Genomic DNA, 23,042 nt, shown 5'->3' on the forward strand with positions numbered 1-23,042 from the left:
TCCTCCTCCTCCTCCTCCTCCCTTTTATATTATTACTATTATTCTTTTCTTGACTCTTTTCCATCTTTTTTTCCCTTCTGCTCCTTCATGCTTTTTTTCTTATTCTTTTTCTGGTTTGTTCTTTTCATTTTTCTATCTTAAATTATTCTCGCTTTTTTTTTCTTTTCCGTATCCTCTTATCTTCTTCTTCTTCTTCTTCTTCTTCTTCTTCTTCTTCTTCTTCTTCTTCTTCTTCTTCTTCTTCTTCTTCTTCTTCTTCTTCTTCTTCTTCTTCTTCTTCTTCTTCTTCTTCTTCTTCTTCTTCTTCTTCTTCTTCTTCTTCTTCTTCTTCTTCTTCTTCTTCTTCTTCTTCTTCTTCTTCTTCTTCTTCTTCTTCTTCTCGCTCTTTTGATTTCTTTATATATCTCTTTCTTTTTCTTCTATTCATATTTTCGTTGTCTTCCTCTCTCCTCTTCTCTCTTATTCATATTCTCGTCGTTTTCTTCTTCATCTTCCACTTCCTCCTCTTCTGTTTTCTTCTTATTCTCACTGTCCTCCTCCTCCTCCTCCTCCTCCTCCTCCTCCTCCTCTTCTTCCTTCTCAATCACCACCTTCGTGTCCCTTTATGTCCTTACAATGTCCCTTTAATCAATCTCTCCTTCCCTTCCTCCTCTTCACTCTCCCTCCTCCTCTCCCTTCTCTCCCTCCTCCTCTCCCACAAACTTAACCTCCTTCACCCTTGTCACCCTCCGTCCCTCTCTTTCCTTTAAAGCCGCAACCTCTTCCCTCCATTCCCTCCCTTTCCTCTCCCCTTCCTTATTCTCTCTCTCCTTTCATCTCCTTCCTCTCCCTCTCCCTCTCTCTCTCATCGTCCTTGACTCATGAGAAAAAGGAAGTGTTGGGTATCGTCTTTATCTCTCTCTCTCTCTCTCTCTCTCTCTCTCTCTCTCTCTCTCTCTCTCTCTGATATCATGTTCTCCCGTAACCTTTTTCAATAATCTCTTTGACATTACCACCACCACCACCACCACCACCACCACCACCACCAACGGGAAAAATGAGGCGAACAATCTAAATTAATATCAGGTATGAGGTGAGGAGGGGGGAGAGGAAGGGAAGGGAAGGGAAGGGGAAAAGGGAGAGGAAGGGAGGGAGAGGAGGGAGGAAGGGGAGAGAGAGAGAGAGAGAGAGATAGAATTAAATAACCTTCTCTTTAGGCAACAGTGGCTGGTCATATTTTTCGAGAGAGAGAGAGAGAGAGAGAGAGAGAGAGAGAGAGAGAGAGAGAGAGAGAGAGAGAGAGAGAGAGAGAGAGAGAGAATAATAATCACAGGTGAAGGTAAAGGTGTAATCCGTTCACAGGTATCAGATTACAGGTGATAAACGGCTTGTACACGTGTTGCAGATGAGATAGGGAGTGACGGCAGTGGTGATGAGAGGTGATGGGGTCCTATAGAGTGAAGGGGCTGGGCTGATAGGGCTGATGGAATGCTGGTGATGGAGATGCAGGGGATGCGGTGAGGGAGGTAACGATGAAGGTGATAGGAGTGCGGATCTTATTCTGAAACTCAGCACCACGCATCCACTATTTTCAAAAGGCTCTAGTCGAAGTTACACGGGTTTTTAACGGTGTTTTTTTTATCGTTCTAGTGACAGATTAGAGAGATTTCTGCATTGTTAGCTGAGAAAATACACTTGGAAATCGTGGCTAATCATCTCTGGGGCCTTTGAAAATAGTCGTGGTGAGAAAGCAAAGCGTTTCTGAATGCCGGCCTAAGTGAGAGAGCGAGATAGATAGCTTGGATTAGAGGTAAGGGAGAAGTGGATAGAAAGACGAATGAGAGGGTGGAAGTGATAGGACAGTGAGATAGATAGCGTGAATGGGAGTGAGGAATGGGTGGTGATGGGACGGGGTGATACGGATAGGATGAATGGGAAAGGAGAATAATGGGGTGTTGTGATGGGGTGGAGGGTGAAGTGGAGTTGATGGGAGTATGGGGTGATGAATGAATGATGGATGGTGATGGGAGGTATTCTGAATCACGCCTTCCTCTTCCCTTCCCTTCCCTTCCCTTCCCTTCCCTTCCATTTCTTTGCCTTCTCTTCCCTTTCTGTTCCTTGCATGCCTTACCTCACCGTACCTTACCTTACTTATCCTATCCTAACCTAACCTAACCTAACCTAACTTATCCTAACCTAACCTACCCTACCTTACCCTAACCTAACCTAACCTTACCTTACCGTGCCTTACTTTACCTTATCTTACCTTATCTCATTTAACATTACTCCCTTATCTTCGTTTGTCTTCCTTTCTTTTTCCCTTTCTCTTTCCCATTCCTTTCCTTCCCTTCCCTTCCCTTCTCTTCTCTTCTCTTCTCTTCTCTTCTCTTCTTTTCTTTTCCCTCCCCTTCCCTTCCCTTCTCTTCTCTTCTCTTCTCTTCTCTTCTCTTCTTTTCTTTTGCCTCCCCTTCCCTTCCCTTCCCTTCTTGCCTTTCCGTTCACTTCCCTTTCGTTCCTATCCTTTTCTTTCCTTTTTACTTTCCTTTCCCTTGTCGTAATAGTAGTAGTAGTAGTAGTAGTAGTAGTAGTAGTCGTAAAAGTAGTAGTAGTAATAGTAGTAGTAGTAGTAGTAGTAGTTGATGTTGTTGTTGTTGTTGTTGTTGTTGTTGTTGTTGTTGTTGTTGTTGTCGTCGTGGTAGCAGTGGTATTTCAGAATTGCCATAATTGTTAGAGTCTGCAGGTGTAGTGGAGAGAGAGAGAGAGAGAGAGAGAGAGAGAGAGAGAGAGAGAGAGAGAGAGAGAGAGAGAGAGACATTCGTAGGATTTACAGTGCAATGATACTCTGGAAACTATTTCTAATTTCCTAAGAGGCGCTGAAGGTAAGTTAGTTTAGTGTTATGTTATGGCAGAGGAGGGAGGTAATGGGAGTTGTTGTTGTTGTTGTTGTTGTTGTTGTTGGTGGTGGTGGTGGTGGTGGTGGTGGTGGTGGTGGTGAAGGTAACTGTTAATAATGGATAACAAATGGAGCGAGTTAGGAGATAAAGAGATGAAGAAATGGAGTAACGGTAACAGTGTTGAGGGTGGTGATGGTGGTGTTCGTGATACTGGTGGTGATGGTGATGGTGATTGATGATAGGGAGAGGGAGTGAGGGGGAGGGAGAGAAGGTCAAAGAGACTCGAATGACAAAATCCCTGACCCCCCTCACCCCTCTATCCCTCTCCCCATCTATCCCTCTCTTCCTCTTTTCTTTCTCCCCTTCTGCTTCTCTCTCACCTCCTCCCTCCTCCCTAATTTTTTTCTCCCTCTTCTCTTACTTCACGATTCTCAAAAAAATATACGATTATCTCTCTCTCTCTCTCTCTCTCTCTCTCTCTCTCTCTCTCTCTCTCTCTCTCTCTCTCTCTCTCTCTCTCTCTCTCTCTCTCTGGAAAGTGTGTAATGATAGTTCATCAAACTGAAGGCCGTGATAGAGAGGGAGGGGAGAGGAGTAAAAATACTGGATATACGCAAGAGAGAGAGAGAGAGAGAGAGAGAGAGAGAGAGAGAGAGAGAGAGAGAGAGAGAGAGAGAGAGAGAATTACCTACACATGCGAACTACCTTTACCCATAAGCATAAGTACCTATTCTCCCACACACACACACACACACACACACACACACACACACACACACACACACACACACACACACACACACACACACACACACACACATACACACACACACGCATCCAATGCATTTCAATCTTGCCCATTAAACCTCCCGACGCATAAGGCGCAACCTGACGACCATAACGGAGGGAAACTAGCCCTTACGACCTCTCCCCCTTCCCCTCCCACTCCATCCTTCCAAAAGTCCCCCCCTATCCCCCCACTCTTTAGCCATCCCCCCTCCTCCCCAACCCCCCTCCATCACTCCCTAATAACGACACTCCAGTTCGTTGATGATCATTATCCTTCGTCCAGGCCTCAGAACCTCTCCTTTTCCTTATTTCTTCCTCTTCTTCCTCCTCCTCCTCCTCCTCCTCCTTCTTCTCCTCTTCCTCTTCCTCTTTCTCTTCCTCCTCTTCTTCTGCATTTCGACGCTCATTAAAGGGTTTTTTCTTTGTGTGTTTTGTGTATTATGCTCAGTAGGTGGTTTTACTTTCTCTCTCTCTCTCTCTCTCTCTCTCTCTCTCTCTCTCTCTCTCTCTCTCTCTCTCTCTCTCTCTCTCTCTCTCTCTCTCTCTCTCGTTCCTTTTCGCTTTCTGTTTGTGTTTGTTATTTTTTTCTTTTCGTATCTCTCTTATTTTTTTTTCCCTTATGTTCTCCTCCTCTTCTCCCTTTCTCCTTTTGTTTGTCATCTTTAATGTTATTTCGTTTTCTTTCTCTGCATATCTTTCTTTTTTATACACTCTTTTTTTCGCTTTTTCTCTTCTCCTTTTCACTTTTTTCTTCTTTTATCTTATTCCACCTTTTTTTTCGTTATATCTTTCTCTTATATTATCTTCTTCTGTTTGTCCTTTGTTCTTTTTTCCATCTTTTTTGTTTTTTTTGTTCTTTCTGCTCTTGTCTTATTTACCTCCCTGTTTCTCCCTTGACATCTTCTTCTTCCTCTTCCTCCTCCTCCTCCTCTTCTGATTGGAAGTGTAAAGTAATGGCTGTGTTTTGTCGGGACTCTCTCTCTCTCTCTCTCTCTCTCTCTCTCTCTCTCTCTCTCTCTCTCTCTCTCTCTCTCTCTCTCTCTCTCTCTCTCTCTCTCTCTCTCTCGTATCTTTCCCTCGTAAATCGAGACAAATTACCAGAGGGGAGAGAGAGGGAAGGGAGAGAAAATAGGGAAGGGAGGAGGGAAGTTGAAGATAATTATACTCTTTCTCTTCACCTCGCACCTATACTGATAATGCGAGGAAGAGGAGGAGGAGGAGGAGGAGAATGAATTAATGCATGAACAAAGACAGGGAGACGTGATTGAAATGCGCTAGTGGTCTGCATGAATGAGAGAGAGAGAGAGAGAGAGAGAGAGAGAGAGAGAGAGAGAGAGAGAGAGAGTGTGTGTGTGTGTGTGTGTGTGTGTGTGTGTGTGTGTGTGTTTCTTTATAGTAATGGTAATGGCTGGTGGTGATGCTTACAGAAGTGACGTGATACACACACACACACACACACACACACACACACACACACACACACACACACACACACACACACACACACACACACACACACACACATTGCCTCATCCCGCCCATGTACGGAGGGCACAGGTCAGCGGGTATATATGTGTATGTACGTACGTGTGTGTGTGTGTGTGTGCCGCCCGTGGTGATACGAGGAATACAGCTCCCACGCCACCCACACACCCTCGTTCCTGACACATACCCACGCCCATGCTATTCCAACGCCTATAATGCCTTGCACGCCCATGCCACACAAACACTCGCACGCCCATCCCCACATTTCCATCACCCTACTCACTCAACTCCTCTTTTTTATTGATTTTATTCTCTCTCTCTCTCTCTCTCTCTCTCTCTCTCTCTCTCTCTCTCTCTCTCTCTCTCTCTCTCTCTCTCTCTCTGCACACGCTGTTATTTTCTTATTTTCTTCTCACACTCGTAAATTCGTAAATTAAACTCTATATATTTTTTTCCACACACAATTTTTCTATCAATGTTAATTATTTTGTGTCTTTTCTTATTCCCAATGTATTTTATTTTCACCATACTCTTGTTTTTTGTCTCCCCTCCTATTTTATCATTTTTATTTTCGCGTTCCCGCTCTCATTAACATCAATATTCAGCATCGTATACTTTTTTTTATTTATTTTATTTTATTTATTTATTTATTTATTTTATTTTTTTCATTCTCCCTGCCTTTCATTTTCATCCCTCCTTTTTTTTTTTTTATTGAATCATCTCCCCTCTTTGTATGTATATCTTTATCATGCCCGTTGTAATTCTTTCATCAATTACATTTCGTTTTTTTTTTCCTTTTTTTCATTTACTTCAACGAACTTTTTTTTACATTAGTTTTCGTTCCCTTTTTTTTTTTTATTGTGTGTATTTTTTCAACTTCATTTTTTTCCTGTTTTCCGGTCGTATATTGGATTTGTTTTTTCCATTTTCAATATCAACGTTTCATTTGCTTTTTTCCCATTCCTCTCGCGTTCTATTTGTTTTATTTCGTTCTCTCTCTCTCTCTCTCTCTCTCTCTCTCTCTCTCTCTCTCTCTCTCTCTCTCTCTCTCTCTCTCTCTCTCTCTCTCTCTCTCTCTCTCTCTCTCTCTCTCTCTCTCTCTCTGTTCTATCCATTTTTTCTTTTTCCTACGGATTCTCCATTTTCTATTCTTCTTTTGTTCGATTTTTGTTGCTGGGACCATTTATATTTTTTCTATTCATATATTCTTTTTTGACGCATCTCTCTCTCTCTCTCTCTCTCTCTCTCTCTCTCTCTCTCTCTCTCTCTCTCTCTCTCTCTCTCTCTCTCTCTCTCTCTCATCATGTTCCCGTTCTCGATTTTCTCTAATTTTCTCGTTTTTCATATTAAGTTTTCATATAAGAATTTTACGCGTCTCAGTTTAACACTTTATTTTCTTGGTATCACTATCTATTTATTTATTTTTTTAAGTAACTTTCATTGCAGGTCTTTTATTTTATTATTTTTGTCATTGTTGTATTTTCTTCATGCCACAATCGTTTCTTTATTTTTTTTCATTGTTGTATTTTCTTCATGCCACAATCGTTTCTTTATTTTTGTTTTTGTTTTTTTCCACATTTTTACACGCGGGTGACACGATTTTTTTTTCTTCTTTTCTTTTTTTTGTATATAACTAACTTTTCCTTCCTTTCTTCATCTTTGTCTCTGCACATGTCATTTATTATTCATCTCCCTCACACCTGCACGCTCTGTTTTCCTTTACACACACACACACACACACACACACACACACACACACACACACACACACACACACACATACACACAAGCACCTTGCCTTACTTTCATCCCCATCTCTCCCTCCCACATCCTACTCCTTCATCACACTCCACAGCTCCTCCTCCTCCTCCTCCTCCTCCTCCTCCTCCTCCTCCTCCTCCTCCTCCTCCTCATGCTTGTTGATATTATTAGTTTACAGAAGAGATTAGTATTTCTCTCTCTCTCTCTCTCTCTCTCTCTCTCTCTCTCTCTCTCTCTCTCTCTCTCTCTCTCTCTCTCTCTCTCTCTCTCTCTCTCTCGTTAGTTCAATGGACTTGTTGTTTGCTTTATTTACTGTTAATATTTTTGTACTCCTCTTCGTCGTTGTAATCTTTCTCCTCCTCCTCCTCCTCCTCCTCCTCACATTTCACGGGCCAAAAGTCTCTCTAGTGAAGCATCACCCACATCCAAAAGCTCCCTTCCCTGCCTTTCCTTTCCCTCACTCACGCCCGCCCATTCCCTACGCCCACACCACGCCCACACCGCCCGTGAGTGTGTCGAGTGCTATGATAGAGAGACTGCGGGTAAAATCTCTCTCTCTCTCTCTCTCTCTCTCTCTCTCTCTCTCTCTCTCTCTCTCTCTCTCTCTCTCTCTCTCTCTCTCTCTGGCAGCCGCCGCCGCCGCCCTCGCCGCCCACGTCAGCGCCGCCCACGCCCGCTGCCGCCCACCTCCTCACCTCGTCACGTCACTGTTATAATTGTCTTCCCATCCTGGTATTTCTTTCTTGTTTTTTCCTCCTTTTTTTCTTTCTTTTTCCTTTTGTTTTTGCATCTTTTTTTCTTTTTACGTTCTCCACCTTCTCCATTTCTTACTCCTCCACCTGGCCACCTTTCCTCCTCTTCCCTGCCCAACCTGGCATTCTTCATCTTCTTCTTCTTCTTCTTCTTCTTCTTCTTCTTCTTCTTCTTCTTCTTCTTCTTCTTCTTCTTCTTTTTCCCTCTTCTTTGTATCTTCTTCTTCTTCTTTTGTTTCGTCCTGTTCTTCCTTCACGTTCCTTTTCTTCTCCCCTTTTCTTTATTTTGTTTTCCTCCTCTTCCTTTCTCTTTCTCAACATCCACGTTTTTTTTTTTATCCCTTACTTTCCTTAATATCTTTACTTATTCTTCTTCATTATTTCCACCTTCCTCCTCTCCTCCTTGTCTCTTTCTCTTCTTTTTCCTTCTCCCTTCATTTATTCTTCTGTCCTGTTCACCTCAAAATTCGCTTCCTTCATCATATTTCCTTTGGACGCAATTTCTCTTTGATTTATGAGTATCTCCTTCCTTTCCTCCTCCTCCTCCTCCTCCTCCTCCTCCTCCTCCTCCTCCTCCTCCTCCTCCTCCTCCTCCTCTTCCTCTTCTCCGTCTCCTCCTCTTATTAACGTCATCTTTCTCTTCCTTTTTCTTCTCCACATTACCTTTCTTCTTATTGTTCCTCTCTCTCTTTCCATCCTCCTCCTCCTCCTCCTCCTCCTCCTCCTCCTCCTCCTCCTCCTCCTCCTCCTCCTCCTCCTCCTCCTCCTCCTCCTCCTTGCGTCTCAGTAAAGGTTCTTACGCGAAGGAAAGGGCAAGGTCACAGCGCTAAGATAAAATCCTTCCCTCCTTCCCTCCTTTTCCCTCCCTCCCTCCCTCCATCCCTTCATTCGCTGCTGTCCTTCCTCTTTCTAAATTCTCTCCCACGTCCAATTCTTTTTCCATTAATTTTGCTTTATTTGTCTCTTGTCATGGTGGTGGTGGAGAGAGAGAGAGAGACAGAGAGAGAGAGAGAGAGAGAGAGAGAGAGAGAGAGAGAGAGAGAGAGAGAGAGAGAGAGAGAGACGTGAGGGCATGCAGCTGCGGTGGAGGGACGCAAGAACACTGTACAATGACCCGATGAGAGAGAGAGAGAGAGAGAGAGAGAGAGAGAGAGAGAGAGAGAGAGAGAGAGAGAGAGAGAGAGAGAGAGAGAGAGAGAGAGAGAGAGAGAGAGAGAGAGAGAGAGAGAGAGAGAGAGAGAGAGAGAGAGAGAGAGAGATTTGATATGTATAGAGATAAATTTTTAACAGAAAAAATCTCTCTCTCTCTCTCTCTCTCTCTCTCTCTCTCTCTCTCTCTCTCTCTCTCTCTCTCTCTCTCTCTCTCTCTCTCTCTCACCTGGTTCACGTGACCAAAGGGTGAAGCGCAACAAGGTAAGGGAACAGGTTTGGGGAAATGCATCGCGTGTTGTTCTGTCTATCTAACTCATCTTGACAAATAGCCAGTCCTTCTTTCTGTCCGTCTGTCTGTCTGTCTGTGTCTGTCACTTAATCGAACTTCATATGTAAACTGATACCATAGAGAGAGAGAGAGAGAGAGAGAGAGAGAGAGAGAGAGAGAGAGAGAGAATATATAATGCTACAGTTTTCTCTTTTCTTCGTTCTTATGAAACATTTATGCTCGCTCTCGTCCTCCTTCCCTTCCCACATCCTCCTCCCTCTCCCCTTCATCCTCCCCATCACTAGTCCCTTCATGCTTTCCCCTTCCATTCTTCTCCTACCTTCCCTCTCTCCCCATCCTCCCCTTCATTCCCATCACAAAAGCTTCTTCCCTCCTCTCATCCTCTTTCCATTTCATATTTACCATTCTCCTGCTAATTCTCTCTCTCTCTCTCTCTCTCTCTCTCTCTCTCTCTCTCTCTCTCTCTCTCTCTCTCTCTCTCTCTCTCTCTCTCAAGTGCGTCATTGGAACGAAAAATGAAGGTCAAGGAAATTTTAGGAGAGAGAGAGAGAGAGAGAGAGAGAGAGAGAGAGAGAGAGAGAGAGAGAGAGAGAGAGAGAGAGAGAGAGAGAGAGAGAGCATCTTCAGGTTAAGGGTCAGCTCACAAGCCATCACAAACTGCTTGAAGCCTCCTCCTCCTCCTTCTCCTCCTCCTCCTCCTCCTCCTCCTCCTCCTCCTCCTCCTCCTCCTCCTCCTCCTCCTCCTCCTCCTCTTCCTCCTCCTGCTAAGTGTGAGGCAATTGTCAGCTACATCATAAATTCATTAACCCAAGATGGCCGCCTAATGTGTGTTGTGTTGTGAGTGTTGGTTGTTGACGTGTTCTCTTCCTCCTCTTCCTCCTCCTACTCTTCTCTTCCTCCTCCTCCTCTCGTCCTAGCTCTATCACCCATCATCCTCTTCTTGTTTTAGCTCTTTCTCTACTCCTACTCCTCCTCCATCTCCTCCTCATCTACCTCCTCTTCCTCGCCCTCCTCCTCTTGTTCTAGCTCTATCTCCAGTTCTCTTCCTCTTCTACATCTTCTTCCTCTTCCATGTACACTTACCTTGAATTCTTATCCCTATCCTTATCGCTCCTTCTCCTGCTCCTTCTCCTCCTCCTCCTCCTCCTCCTCCTCCTCCTCCTCCTCCTCCTCCTCCTCCTCCTTCATCAAAACCAAGTCTTCCCATTGGCGAATTTACGACGGCAAAAATTTAAGGTTCATTGTCTGTCAGGATTTATGGGCGAATGAAGCGGTATAGTGTAGTGGGTCTTTTTTTTTTTCTCCTTTTTTTTTTTTTTTTTTCTTATCTGTCCTCTGCTTGTGGGTTATCGATGAGCCGGTGATAGGATCTAATGTATCGGGGGAGGGGGGGTGTCGGGGGAGGGGGAGGGGAAATGGGGTGTTAATCTGCGGGTCTTCTTCCTTCGTTAATCCCTTCCTTCTGCCTCGTAAAGTGTGTTGATGCGTGCGTGCAGGGGCATCCTTGTACTGCCGGAGGAGTGGATATTGTTTAATGGTGATGATTGGGTTAGGTTGAGAGAGCTCTTTCTTTTTTTTTTTTTCTCTTTTTTTTTTGGCCACTGGTTTAATTGTTGTTGTTGTTTTAATGTTTATTTGGTTTTATTTATTTATTTATTTATTTATTTATTTACTTATTTGGCCATCTATTTATTTTTGTATTGTTTTTTTTTTTTTCGCTTCCTCTTTCTTTCTTTCATTACCGTCTTGATCATTTAAGCTGCCATTATTTTTCTTTACCTTCATCTCTTCTTCCATTTCTCGTATGGTTCTTTCTCTGTATCTCTTCTTTTCCTTGTGCTTTTCCCTTAATTTTCTCTACTTTCTTTTTGGCTTCCCATTTCTTTTTATTGCCATCTAGTTTATCTAAGCTGTCATCATTTTCTCTTTTTCTTCATCTATTCTCACATTTCTCCTATTATTTATTCTCTTTATCTCTTCTCTTCCTTACACTTTTCCTTCACTTCCATCTGCTTCGAATGCTTCTGTGTGTGTGTGTGTGTGTGTGTGTGTGTGTGTGTGTGTGTCTGTGTGTGTGTGTGTACTCAGCTGTGAGGGTATCAACAAGTCACTATTCCACAGAAAACGAGAAGCTAGGAGGCTATTATCTCGCTGTCACGTTGAGGGGGGAGAGGGAGGGAGTGAGGAGAGGGGTAGAGGAAGGCATGGAGATGGAGATAGGAAGAGGGAAGGAGAGAGGAGAGGTAGAGAGAAAATGAAGGTTGGAGAGAGGATGGGCAGGGAAGAAAAGAAAATGAAAAGAGAGGATGATAAGGAAGAGGAAAAGAAGGGAAAGGAGAAGATAAAGAGAGGAAGGGAGGGAAGAGAAAAGGGAGAGAAAGGAGAAGGAAAAGAGAAAAGGTAAGGAAGTGAAAAAGGAAACGAAGGAGAAAGGAAGAGAGTCGAAGGTGGGGAAAAAGAAGGTAAAGAGAGGATGATAAGGAAAAAGGAGGAAAGGAGGATGAAAAAGATGGGAAACTTAAGGAAGAGAAAAAGGAAACAGAGAAGAAAAGAAGATATTGAAGTGGAGAAGGAGGAGAAATTCTCTATATCTACACTATGCACTGAAAGAACAAAGGTGGACTGAGTGGGGGAGGGGAAGTGACGAGAGGAAGAGGAGGAAAATTGATACCGATAGATAGGAAAGAGAAAGAGAGGGGGAGAATGGGGTGGGGAAGCAAGCAGAGAAGTGGGTCATGCTTTAGTTGGGGAAGGAGGAGCAGGAGGGGTCAAGCTTAAGTGGGGGGAAGACAGAAGGAAGAGGGAAGGAGGGAGGGGAGGGAGAGTGGGGAGGGTGTAAGTAATGCGATGATTTGGTGATGGGAGGCGAGAAGTAGGTCATGGTTTGGAAGGGGAAGAGAGGGGGAGGGGAGGGGAAATGGGAGAGGGGAAGAATGTCCGCATGATGAGAGGGGAAGACGATCGAAGGGATTAGAGAGAGGGGAAGAGGAAAAGAGGATGAAGGAAGAGGAGGGAGAGGTGAAGGAGAAGGAGGAGGAGGAAGCAAAAAGTGGGGCTAGAAAAATGAAAAAAAAAAAAAGAGCAAGAGAAAGAGAAGAAGAAGAAGGAAACGAAAAGATGAAGGGAGAAAAAGCGAGAATGAAGGAGAATAAGGAAAAGGGAATAAAAAGGTACAAGAAAAAGAAGGAAGAAAAAGAGGAAATGAGAAAGGAAAAGTAGGAGAAAGAAGAGAAGATAAGAGATGACCCCTGAAAACTACGTTATAAAGACAAGCAAGATAATAAACACCAGGAAGGAGGGACGAGACAGGACAAGGCGTCAGACAGTGAAGGTAAAGCAAGTGAAAGTAAAAATAAAACCGGAGATCAACACTGTTATCTGATTCCGGTTGAGTCTCCGCTTCTTACTGTGTGAAGAAAATGGAACTGTACTCTTACTCTATAAGCTTATCAACGAAAATGTAATGTGTGTGGTGCATGCGGTGAGAGAGTGTATGAAGAACTGCATTACATGTTTCTTTTGGCTCTGAATGTCATGTTTTGAATCCTGAAAGTGACGCGACGGTAACTAAATGAAAGCTTAAAGTAGAAGCATCGATATTATTAGCAAACTAGATCACAGGCTTAGTAACTTGTCTGAGAGAGAGAGAGAGAGAGAGAGAGAGAGAGAGTAGGAGGAGGAGGAGGATCATGCCTCAACATAAAGAGAGCCCAAGAGTCCGCTGTTGTTTGTTATTCTTTGTAAAGAAATCCAGCCAACACTCGCGACTCAGCTGATGTCTAGCAGCAAAATAAACAAGAACACAACACCGTCACTCGATTGATTGCGTGATTACATTTGGCGCGGGGACATCGGGGTCACGAGGCGCCTCTCACTCCCCTCAGCCTCGCCCCGCCGCTGCACCCCGTGAACTGAGCACCAGAGGGTTTATCTCAAGGATGCCATCACCACAACAGGTTCCAGGTCTTCCTAAATAGCCAGGCAGTTTGGGCACATCATTAAGATACACGCTCGTTCTTCACGCACACACGCACACACGCACCACGCCACCCTCAGGCTCCCAGTGACCCCCAGCACCGGGCTCACCCATACCTACTCGTAAGCCAGGATTGCCTATCACCACTCGCCACGCGCACAAGAAGCCTCCTGCAGACGCAATAAGCAGCTTAAAGTCGCGCCCTTGACTTCACTTATCCGCAGCTGAACCCAAATTGTCTGCCATCAATTGCCACTCGCCTCCAGACCTTGTGCCTCGTGGATGCGGCGCCACTAAATCAATCAATCAACCACCACTTGTACAGACGCAAGAAGCACATTACCTCCGCGCCCTTGAGTCCGCGCCACCGCAGGGAGGGGCACAAGTCACAAGGGTAAGAGCGCAACGGATCAAGACGGATGCAGACGGATCACCAGCCAAGCCTATACAAGTACCACCACCATCGCCACCTTGGACCATCGAAACACGAGCCGGACAAATAGCATTATGGAAATCAGATGACACAAACCTTTTCTCTGACAGGAGCAGCTCGCCACTCTACAAATTGATACATGGATGATAATAAAACAACAGGATACGCATGGCCTAAAAAAATATGTAAGAAAAGGATATAAAAAACGAATGTGACTCCACCCATATGAGAGAGGCAGCGTCCCAGAAGGTCCAGGCGGTAGGATGGTCCGCGCGGTTGTCAGATCAGGCTACTAATACGTAAGGCCAGTCTTATCCCCGGGGCTACCTCCCCCTGTGCCTCCCTTCGTCAGCGTCATGGGCACAAGGGTTAGGAAGAAGCGGAGAGGAGCGGCCCATTTGTCTCTCTGTCTAAACCTTGGCTGGCTGGCGCGGCTGCTGTGTTAGGGCATGAATGACAGAGAGAGAGAAGAGAGAGAGAGAGAGAGAGAGAGAGAGAGAGAGAGAGAGAGAGAGAGAGAGAGAGAGAGAGAGAGAGAGAGAGGTGGGGGAAGTATCAGTTAGCGAAATCCTTTAATATTTTTTAAAGATTTAAGAGAGAAAAGTATTTTTCAGTTTACGTTGAGAGAGAGAGAGAGAGAGAGAGAGAGTAATAATAATAATAATAATAATAATAATAATAATAATAATAATAACTTTATTTCCACTTGAACAGTGGTTATTCATTTTACATAGTGTGAGGAACGATTGGGTATAGTAGTATTTTATACTCTAACCTAGAACCATATGGTTGGTTGTGTCTACATATTAAAACTATTCATATAGGAAAAGTAAATTGAAGTCATAATATAAAATGGAATAAATGTAGAAACTAAAAACATAGTAATATTAAAAACACTATTTTAAAAGATATCGAGTGAGTCTATTTTTAAAACTGGACACAGAGACAGCGCTAGTAACATCAGAAGGCAGACTGTTCCACATTTTTGGGCCTGTCACATCCAAACTTCTGGCACCGGTATCTGTTCGAGTCTTTGGTATAAATAAGCAACTCTGCTGTCGTGTTGAACTATCTGTTGTTTCATGAACAGTTAAAAATTTCTTATACCAATCTGGATGAAAACCATTTAGTAGAGAGAGAGAGAGAGAGAGAGAGAGAGAGAGAGAGAATGGGAGTTCTTTAATGTGTGTGTGTGTGTGTGTGTGTGTGTGTGTAGGAAGAGAATATGGAGACGAAGATTTAAGAGGAAGAGAATATGGAAGAGGAAGATTGAGCGAATGAATGAATGAATATGAATGAATGAATGAATGAATGAGTGAATGAACGAATGAGTTACGAGAAAAAAAAAACCTCAGCAAACTAAAGAGGGGAAAATAAGAGAGAAAAATATGAGAAGACATAAAAGAAAATAAAAAAAACGAAAGGAAGGAAGGAAGGAAGGAGGGAGAGATGGCGGAAGAGTAATGTAGGCAGGAGGGAGGGGGAAGAGGAAGGGGGAGGTATCAAGTGTGGTTGTGGAAGGATGGGGAGAGATGGGTAATTCAGATACAGTGATGGTGATGAGGTGTACACTTTTTCACTATAATGATGGTGGCCTCAAGTATACGGTGAAGGATGGTGCTCTCTCTCTCTCTCTCTCTCTCTCTCTCTCTCTCTCTCTCTGGCACGCACTTTTAACGCTATTTCCACACTGCGCAGTTTCCCCTTCTCATTTGAATACCAGTTTTCTATTCATTTCCTATCTCTTTTGCCCATATATGCTTTTTGATATTTTTTATTCGATTAATAATACTGCAGCTGCCCGGTCAAGCGCAGCCGAGGGAGTGGAAAGTGAAAACAAGACAGGAAAAGTGAAAGTCTCCGAAAAGTAGAAAGTTTGAAAGAGAAAGTAAGAAGCAAACGAGAGAGTGAGCCAGAGCGAGCTAGTGTGAGTGAGCTAAAAGAGAGAGAGAAAGAGAGGGATGCGAGTACTGTACATGTAGATGGAAGAGGAGGAGGAGGAGGAGGAGGAGTGTTGTGAATAAGTAAATGGAAGAATGAATGAAGGCGACGTGAAGGGTTGTGATGAAGAAAATGGTTAAAAAAAGGATGATACTGAGAGAGAGAGAGAGAGAGAGAGAGAGAGAGAGAGAGAGAGAGAGAGAGAGAGAGGGGGGGGGGGACGTCACCTACAGCTCAAATAACTCTACATCTTAATTATGTTCGTCATCTTTAGGGTTTTATTTACTCTACCACCACCACCACCACCACCACCACTTGTATCTTTCTGTCTCTCCTTTACTGTATAGACTCCAAGGAATCATAATAGTAATAGTAGTAGTAGTAGTAGTAGTAGTAGTAGTAGTAGTAGTAGTAGTAGTTTTAATAGTTACTAGGAAAAAACATTGATGTTATAGTGGAAAACTGGTGGGGGATGAAGGAGGTGGTGGTGGTGATGGTGGTGGTCTTGGTGGTGGTGATGGTGGTGGTACCTAGTGTGTGGTCTGCAACACCCCTTCCTCCCACACCGAGTTTGTTTGGTCTTTCCACTTATATTATCCCCCCTCCTCCTCCTCCTCCTCCTCCTCCCACTATCCATTCGCCTGTATTGGACTGTAGGTAGGCAGAGAGGAGGGAGAAGGGGAGGAGATGGAGGAGGGAGAGGGCTGGGAGAGTGCGGGAGAGTCCGTGCAATTAGCCAGTGAGATAAGGAGTGACGTACCATTAGGCCAGGGTGAGTGGTGGTGGTGGTGGAGGTGGTGTGGTAATTGTGGTAGATATAAGGAGCGATTTGATTAATAATGTTTGGATTATCATTATGACGGTAGTAGTAGTAATAGTAGTAGTAGTAGTAGTAGTGGTGGTGGTGGTAGTAGTAGTGGCAGTGGTGGTGGTGGTGGTGGTGGTGATAATGATGACAAATGGTGCTTGCAAATGTGAAGAATCAGTGATGCTTTATATGTACTAATATGGTGATGATTGCACAGACCGTGTAAAGAGAGGATTGTGGTGATTGCCGCGGTGATTACGGTGGTGATGGCGCGAGGCAGGAACAACGCAGAATAGAGAGGTAGTCATTGGTGTGTGTGTGGCAGTAAAACCTTCAGTGGTAATGTTGAATGGAGGTGGTGGTGGTGGTGGCGGCGATGTGGGTGGTGGAGGTGGTGGAGGTGGTGATGGTGGTGGTGGGAACAGGGCAGCGGTGGGTGGTAGTGAAAGTAGGGTGGAAAGGGAGAGGGGGTGAGGGAGGGGAGAGAAGAAGTGAGGTATGGTGTTGGTTGGGCGTGCTGGAAGTGAGGGAAGTGAATGATGGAGATGAGCATTAGGGATGAGGGAGATGAGTGAGGGTGGGGAGGAGATAAGTGATGGTATGGGGAGATATGTCCCGGTGATGGGGAGATGATTGGGTGGCGATAGTGGTGATGGTGGTGGTGGTGGTGGTGACGTCTCATTATACGCTACATTAAGGAAGCTTTTATGGAGAGAGAGAGAGAGAGAGAGAGAGAGAGAGAGAGAGAGAGAGAGAGAGAGAGGAGAGAGAGAGAGAGAGAGAGTGTGTGTGTGTGTGTGTGTGTTTGTGTGTGTGTTGTAAAGAAACGCTACCTAATTACATACTCTTACATCAATTTTATATAAACATGTACGTACACCTTTTAGAGACACACACACGTACACGAAGGAGCACAGCATTCATAACTCTCTTCCCACACACACACACACACACACACACACACACACACACACACACACACACACACACACACACACACACACATACCTATACGTGCACACATACAATATACATAATACATGAGTGACCTTCCTTACCCACTTGACCTCCGTTCCCTCATTTAGGTCACAAGGAAGGGATGGAAGTAACCTGACTCCTTCCTTCCCCTCCCCTTTCCTCCTCCCCACCTTCTCTCCTCTTCCGTCCTCCCCATCAACCCTCTCCTCTCCCCTTCCGTCCTCCCCATCAACCCTCTCCTCTCCCCTTCCCTTCCCTTCCCTTCCCTTCCCTTCCCTTCCCTTCCCTTCCCTTCCCTTCCCTTCCCTTCCTCGTCATCGTCACGCACACACATGACACGTATTCGATCATGGTGTGTGTGTGTGTGTGTGTGTGTGTGTGTGTGTGTGTGTGTGTGTGTGTGTGTGTGTGTGTGTGTGTGTGTGTCGTATTTATTACAGCAAAACATGACGAAATTTTACAGCAATGCTCCCCACTTGCAGCAAAGCAGTTTTCTTCAGCACGAGCGACAAAAAACGCGCCTCCATAAATGGGCAAACTCGGCTATTTTCCCCCTGTCATCTCATATTTAACCATGAGGGACGAAACTTATGCCGCGATGTACCACAGCCCTCATCTCCATCTTGATATGTGAGACAGTGAAGGGTAAACACACGCACTCTTGCACTCTACTTCTTTCTTAATTGTAACATGCTACCTTTTCCTCTCAGCTCACATATTAGTATTATTTCTTAAATACTCCTGCCCTCATACACTCCACGTCTTTGCTAATTGTGCTACCTTTTCTCCCAGCTCACAGTTTATTATTATTTATTACACACACATATCGTCATACACTAACTAACATACGTGCTATCTTTTCTCTCAGTTCAATATTTATTATCATTTATTATTTACACGTACCTTCATACACTTTACTAATTGTGCTACTTTTTCTTTAAGTTCACCATTTACCATTATTTATTACATACACATCCACACATAAACTCTACATTCTAGCTAACTGTAACAAGCGTGCTATTTTTTTTTTCTCTCTTAGTTCACTCTTTACCATTATTTATTACGTTCCAGCCATCAAGCCTCGTTAAAAGAGTAACTGATGGTCGGCTGTTCAGTGATTGCAGTGCCCGTGATGGTTATAATGTTGTAGCCACATGCGTAGGGATGAAAGGCACAGGGCGGCGTGAATGGTGAAATGCCATGCAATATTAATAGCGAAATGCCATGCAGGGTCCCGCGTTGTAGTCTAAGGGAACGCCGCGTCTTATTTCGGACGCTATGTTTATCTTTATTTATTTTGTTTATTTATCCCTCCCCCTCCTGTCTATTCTGAGCAATTAAGGTTTAAGTTATATTCATTAGAAGATCATTTTCGTTTGTGTTTATCTTGTCTTTATATTATTTATTTGTATAACTTGAAAGTGTTATGACTGTGTGTGTGTGTGTGTGTGTGTGTGTGTTCTCTCCTTTACTATTGGTAGTATTAGCAGTAATAATACTAGTAGTAGTGGTTACGGTAATGGTGCTAGTGTCACAGTAGTATTAGCAGCAGTAAAAGTTATGATACTACTACTACTACTATTACTACTACTACTACTACTACTACTACTACTACTACTACTACTACTACTTAGGTTAACTTTTTTGCAATGGGTACAACAACAACAAAAAATCGTTAAACTGCCCGCCCCTCGCCCCGTACAAGTCAAGATGTATGGCCACTCATACCCTCCAGCACTCTTCCGCCCACCACCCACCGCCCCCCGCCCTCTTGCTTCACTACCCACCCTTCACCTCCCACCACTCCTCCACCCACCCACTCCCCCACCTCCCAGCTCCTCATCCTAGATTAATAGCCGTGCCCTGGTTCCTGGATCATCGCCCCAAACGCATGACTAACTAATCCTTATCCTTCTCACCTTCCGCCTCCTGCGCCTCCGTCTCCTTCTCACCATTTCCTTTCGTTCTTATCCTTCAACTTATCCCGTTTCCTGATATTGTGAGGAACTTGCACACACACACACACACACACACACACACGTCCCTTTCGAGTCCTCCTTGCATGTCATTTCCCCAAGGACCTCTCACCGCTCTCGTGAAGGTGTATAATAATCATAAAAAACCCCGTAAACACCGCCACTAACCTTTGTCGTAGTCTCCCATAAACACCTTGCTAATGGCTACCGTTTTCTTCTACCTGACCTCCTATATGATCGTTTTGGAAGCCTCACGCAGCACCTAACACCACCCTCGTCACCTAGGTAGCTCGTAAACGGTCACCTAATGGCCACTTTCCCTCCGTACCCGCTGGCCTGCTGTAGATGGTGAGCTTCGAAGCCTCGCTCACTGCTTTCCTTCAGGTCTTCGTTTTCGTCACTGTCACTATGTTGTTAGGGGGTACTGAATGCTTCTCTGATACATAAACAAAAGGGTAGTTCATCCTTGTTTAAGTTAATCTCTCTGTAAGTAGTTCCTTTGTCCTTCCTTCCTTCCTTCCTTCCTTCCTTCCTTTTTTTTTTTTTACGTTGTTTTGTTGATCTCTTCCTTTAAAGGTTACTGCGAACTATAGAATGTTAAGTTAATACATAAATAGAAAGGTAATCCATCCAAGTTAAAAGGTCAATGAGTGCTTACCGTGCCCCTCCTTCCCTCCCGCAGTACCCCGCCCATCTCGCCGCCGCCGCCCGTCGCCAGGCAGCAGCGAGAGGGCCGTCGGAGGAGGACGAGGAAGCCACGCTGCGTGCCGCCATGGAGGACGGCCTTGCCCCCTCCCCGAGGCCGGATTCTGAGGCAGGACGCACCTATACCCTCACCGACGCCTCGGACCCCCAGCCGCAGGAAGGTGACGCCGAAGAGGACTTACCTGAGGCTCACCACTTGTTGCCTCACCACATCAGGGTGAAGGTGAGGTGCTCAGACGGTCAGGTGATCAGGCATGTGGTGGGCAGGTGTGTGTGTGTGTAGCAATGCATTAAGTGAAGGACAGGTGCGCAGTGCAGTCAGATAGTGTGTGTGTGTTTGTGTGTGTACGTGAAGCAGGAAAGTGTATGGATGTATCGACAAGTGGTGTGGGTGACAGGCAACAAAGCCAATGTATATATTCTGTGCAGACGAAAATAGAGGTGTACGTGTGTACGTACATAAGCAGGTGAGTACATGGAGAATGTGGAAAATAAATAAATAAATAAATAGATAAATAAAATTGATTAACAAATGTTTAAAAATTTTACGGACATAATCATATTTGGCTTAAGTGACCTTGGGTTCCCACATCACGACCTACACCCACGCAGCAAATGCAGATAAATAGTTTTATGTCCTGTTAATTATCTAGCAACATAAAAGTAACAATTAGATGTTGGGTATCCTCCATATTCGTTTTCTTTTTCTTTATTTTTCTTACTGATAGTTTTTTTTTTTTTTTTATCGAAGAGGAAACCGCAACAATAATTATGGTGGTGATAATGAGAAAAGAAATTATATATTCTCCTCCTCCTCCTCCTCCTCCTTCATCTATTACTACTATTACTACTACTACTATTACTACTACTACTAATAATAATAATAATAATAATGGTGGAACGTCAACACTGATTCTCGCATTATGCAATTGGCCATAAGTGTGCGGCCCTCGCGATGTGATTGATAGTGCAGACGTCCTTGACACCTGCCTGTAGCATATACCTGGCCTCGACCAACCTGCCCTTCACACACCTGATTCCACCCCCCACAGAGAGACGCGTATGCTTGTGTGTGTTGGGTTGTGTTGACTTAAGCTTGTATTGTACTGAACACACACACACACACACACACACACACACACACACACACACACACACACACACTTGAGTTAACATAAACAGTTGGTCCTCGATATTTTATTGTAAACACATGTATCGAGTTTAAGGAAGAAATGATAATTTTTTTTTTTTTTTCCCGTGTGACACATCACGAATCATGATATACCTGTGGTGGTTTCAAACAAAATAACACCTTATGGGAAACAGTATTAGAATCTGCTACTTCACACCAGACTCAGATAGATAGGTAGATAGGTAGGTGGATAGATAATTAGGTAAATAGATAGACAAATAGATAAAAAGATAGGTAGATAGATGACTAAAAACAAAATTGTAAATGAGGAAGTACTAAAAATATACGATGGTGCTGTCACGCAGATATACAAAAAACACAAACATGGATTAATGAGCGAGAGATTAAATAAATAGATAAATCACAAACTCTTGCTGTTGCCACCCACGGCACAGCCACACAATAATCCTGGGCGCGGGTGAGGCTTGAGACACACAGGCAGAAGTGAAGGTAACAGTAATAATAATAATAATAATAATAATAATAATAGAAAGTCACTGATACTTTCCGATTTACAAATTATACATAAGCCATTTTATTACTTACATTTTTGTTGCTTACACTTCACAACTTGTATGTTAACTTATATGTTGCTACTTATAAACTTAATTCCTCATTCTGTAAAGTTACCGAAAATATGAAATATGTCTTGATGGAAACTTGTGCTATCTCACACACACACACACACACACACACACACACACACACACACACGCACGCACACACACACAGTCACAAACTAAACCCTCTCTCCTTGCTTCTGTCATGCCAGAACACACCGCCGAGGGAGGAAGAAAGAGACAAAGACAGTAAAGGAGGAGGAGGCGGAGGAACACAAGACGAGAAGGAACAAAGGAGAGGAAGAGAGAACGGAGAAGAGAAGAAGATAACCAAACTTCTTCCTCCATCATCTTCCTCCATTCCTGAAGATCGTCTCTCCTCCACCACTTACAGTCTCCCCGCAGCCCCTCCCTCGCCCCCTGCCCGCACGAACGGCTGTCCCATCCACACGCCCACCGGCACCCCAACCCACGCCCGCAGCCAGGCCCACCACGTCCGCTCGTCTTCTTCAGGAGGGAGCAGCAGGTCCTCCGCCGCGGAATCTCAGCTGCTTCACTGTGGCATCTGCACTCGCCGCTATTCCAACCCAAAGGTGAATTGAAAAGACAGGTGGACTTTTCAGGAGGGGAAATTATGTCGGTCTCTCTCTCTCTCTCTCTCTCTCTCTCTCTCTCTCTCTCTCTCTCTCTCTCTCTCTCTCTCTCTCTCTCTCTATTTGCTTCATGGTTCTTGTTAAATTTAGCGTTCCATTTGCATTGTATTATATTTCTCTCTCTCTCTCTCTCTCTCTCTCTCTCTCTCTCTCTCTCTCTCTCTCTCTCTCTCTCTCTCTCTCTCTCTCCTAATAGTTCATTCGTACTTTTCTTCTTCCATTTCCCGTCCTATTAAAGCCACTCTAGAAGGGACGTCTGTTTGTCTGTCTGTTCGTCCATCTGTCTGTCTGTCTCGTTGTGCACATTAATGTCATGACGTCATGCAGCCCTGTGATGTCACCTCTTTCCCCATCACCACCACCATTCTCTGTTTGACCTTACCACTGTTACTACCTCCACCACCACAAAAGCAACAACAACAACACTACCACCACCACCACCACCACCACAACAACAACACTACTACTACTACTACTGTAATCTGCCATGACTTCCACCACTACCATTGCTATCCTCTCTCTCTCTCTCTCTCTCTCTCTCTCTCTCTCTCTCTCTCTCTCTCTCTCTCTCTCTCTCTCTCTCTCTCTCTCATTATTAAAGCATCACATAACCACTGGCCTTGGAATGAACGAAGGGAAGGGAAGCAGAGAGAGAGAGAGAGAAAATAGGGACGTCGGAGACAAAAAAAAAAAAAGAAAAAAGCTAGATTAGGAAGATT

At 44.3% G+C, this 23,042-nt stretch overlaps 1 protein-coding gene across 4 annotated transcripts in view; it reads left to right on the plus strand.

The window, feature by feature from the left end:
- Positions 1 to 23,042, plus strand: part of LOC135105037 (tripartite motif-containing protein 3-like) — an 87,094-nt gene that overhangs the window by 45,980 nt on the left and 18,072 nt on the right. For all 4 annotated transcript variants that reach the window (XM_064012938.1, XM_064012939.1, XM_064012937.1 and 1 more), the window contains 2 exons: positions 19,896 to 20,141; positions 21,883 to 22,263. In XM_064012938.1, the coding sequence (XP_063869008.1) occupies positions 19,986 to 20,141; positions 21,883 to 22,263 (537 nt within the window). In that variant the 5' untranslated portion in view covers positions 19,896 to 19,985. The remainder of the gene's footprint in view (positions 1 to 19,895; positions 20,142 to 21,882; positions 22,264 to 23,042) is intronic.

Source organism: Scylla paramamosain, chromosome 11, assembly GCF_035594125.1.
Source record: "Scylla paramamosain isolate STU-SP2022 chromosome 11, ASM3559412v1, whole genome shotgun sequence".
NCBI lineage: Eukaryota > Metazoa > Arthropoda > Malacostraca > Decapoda > Portunidae > Scylla > Scylla paramamosain.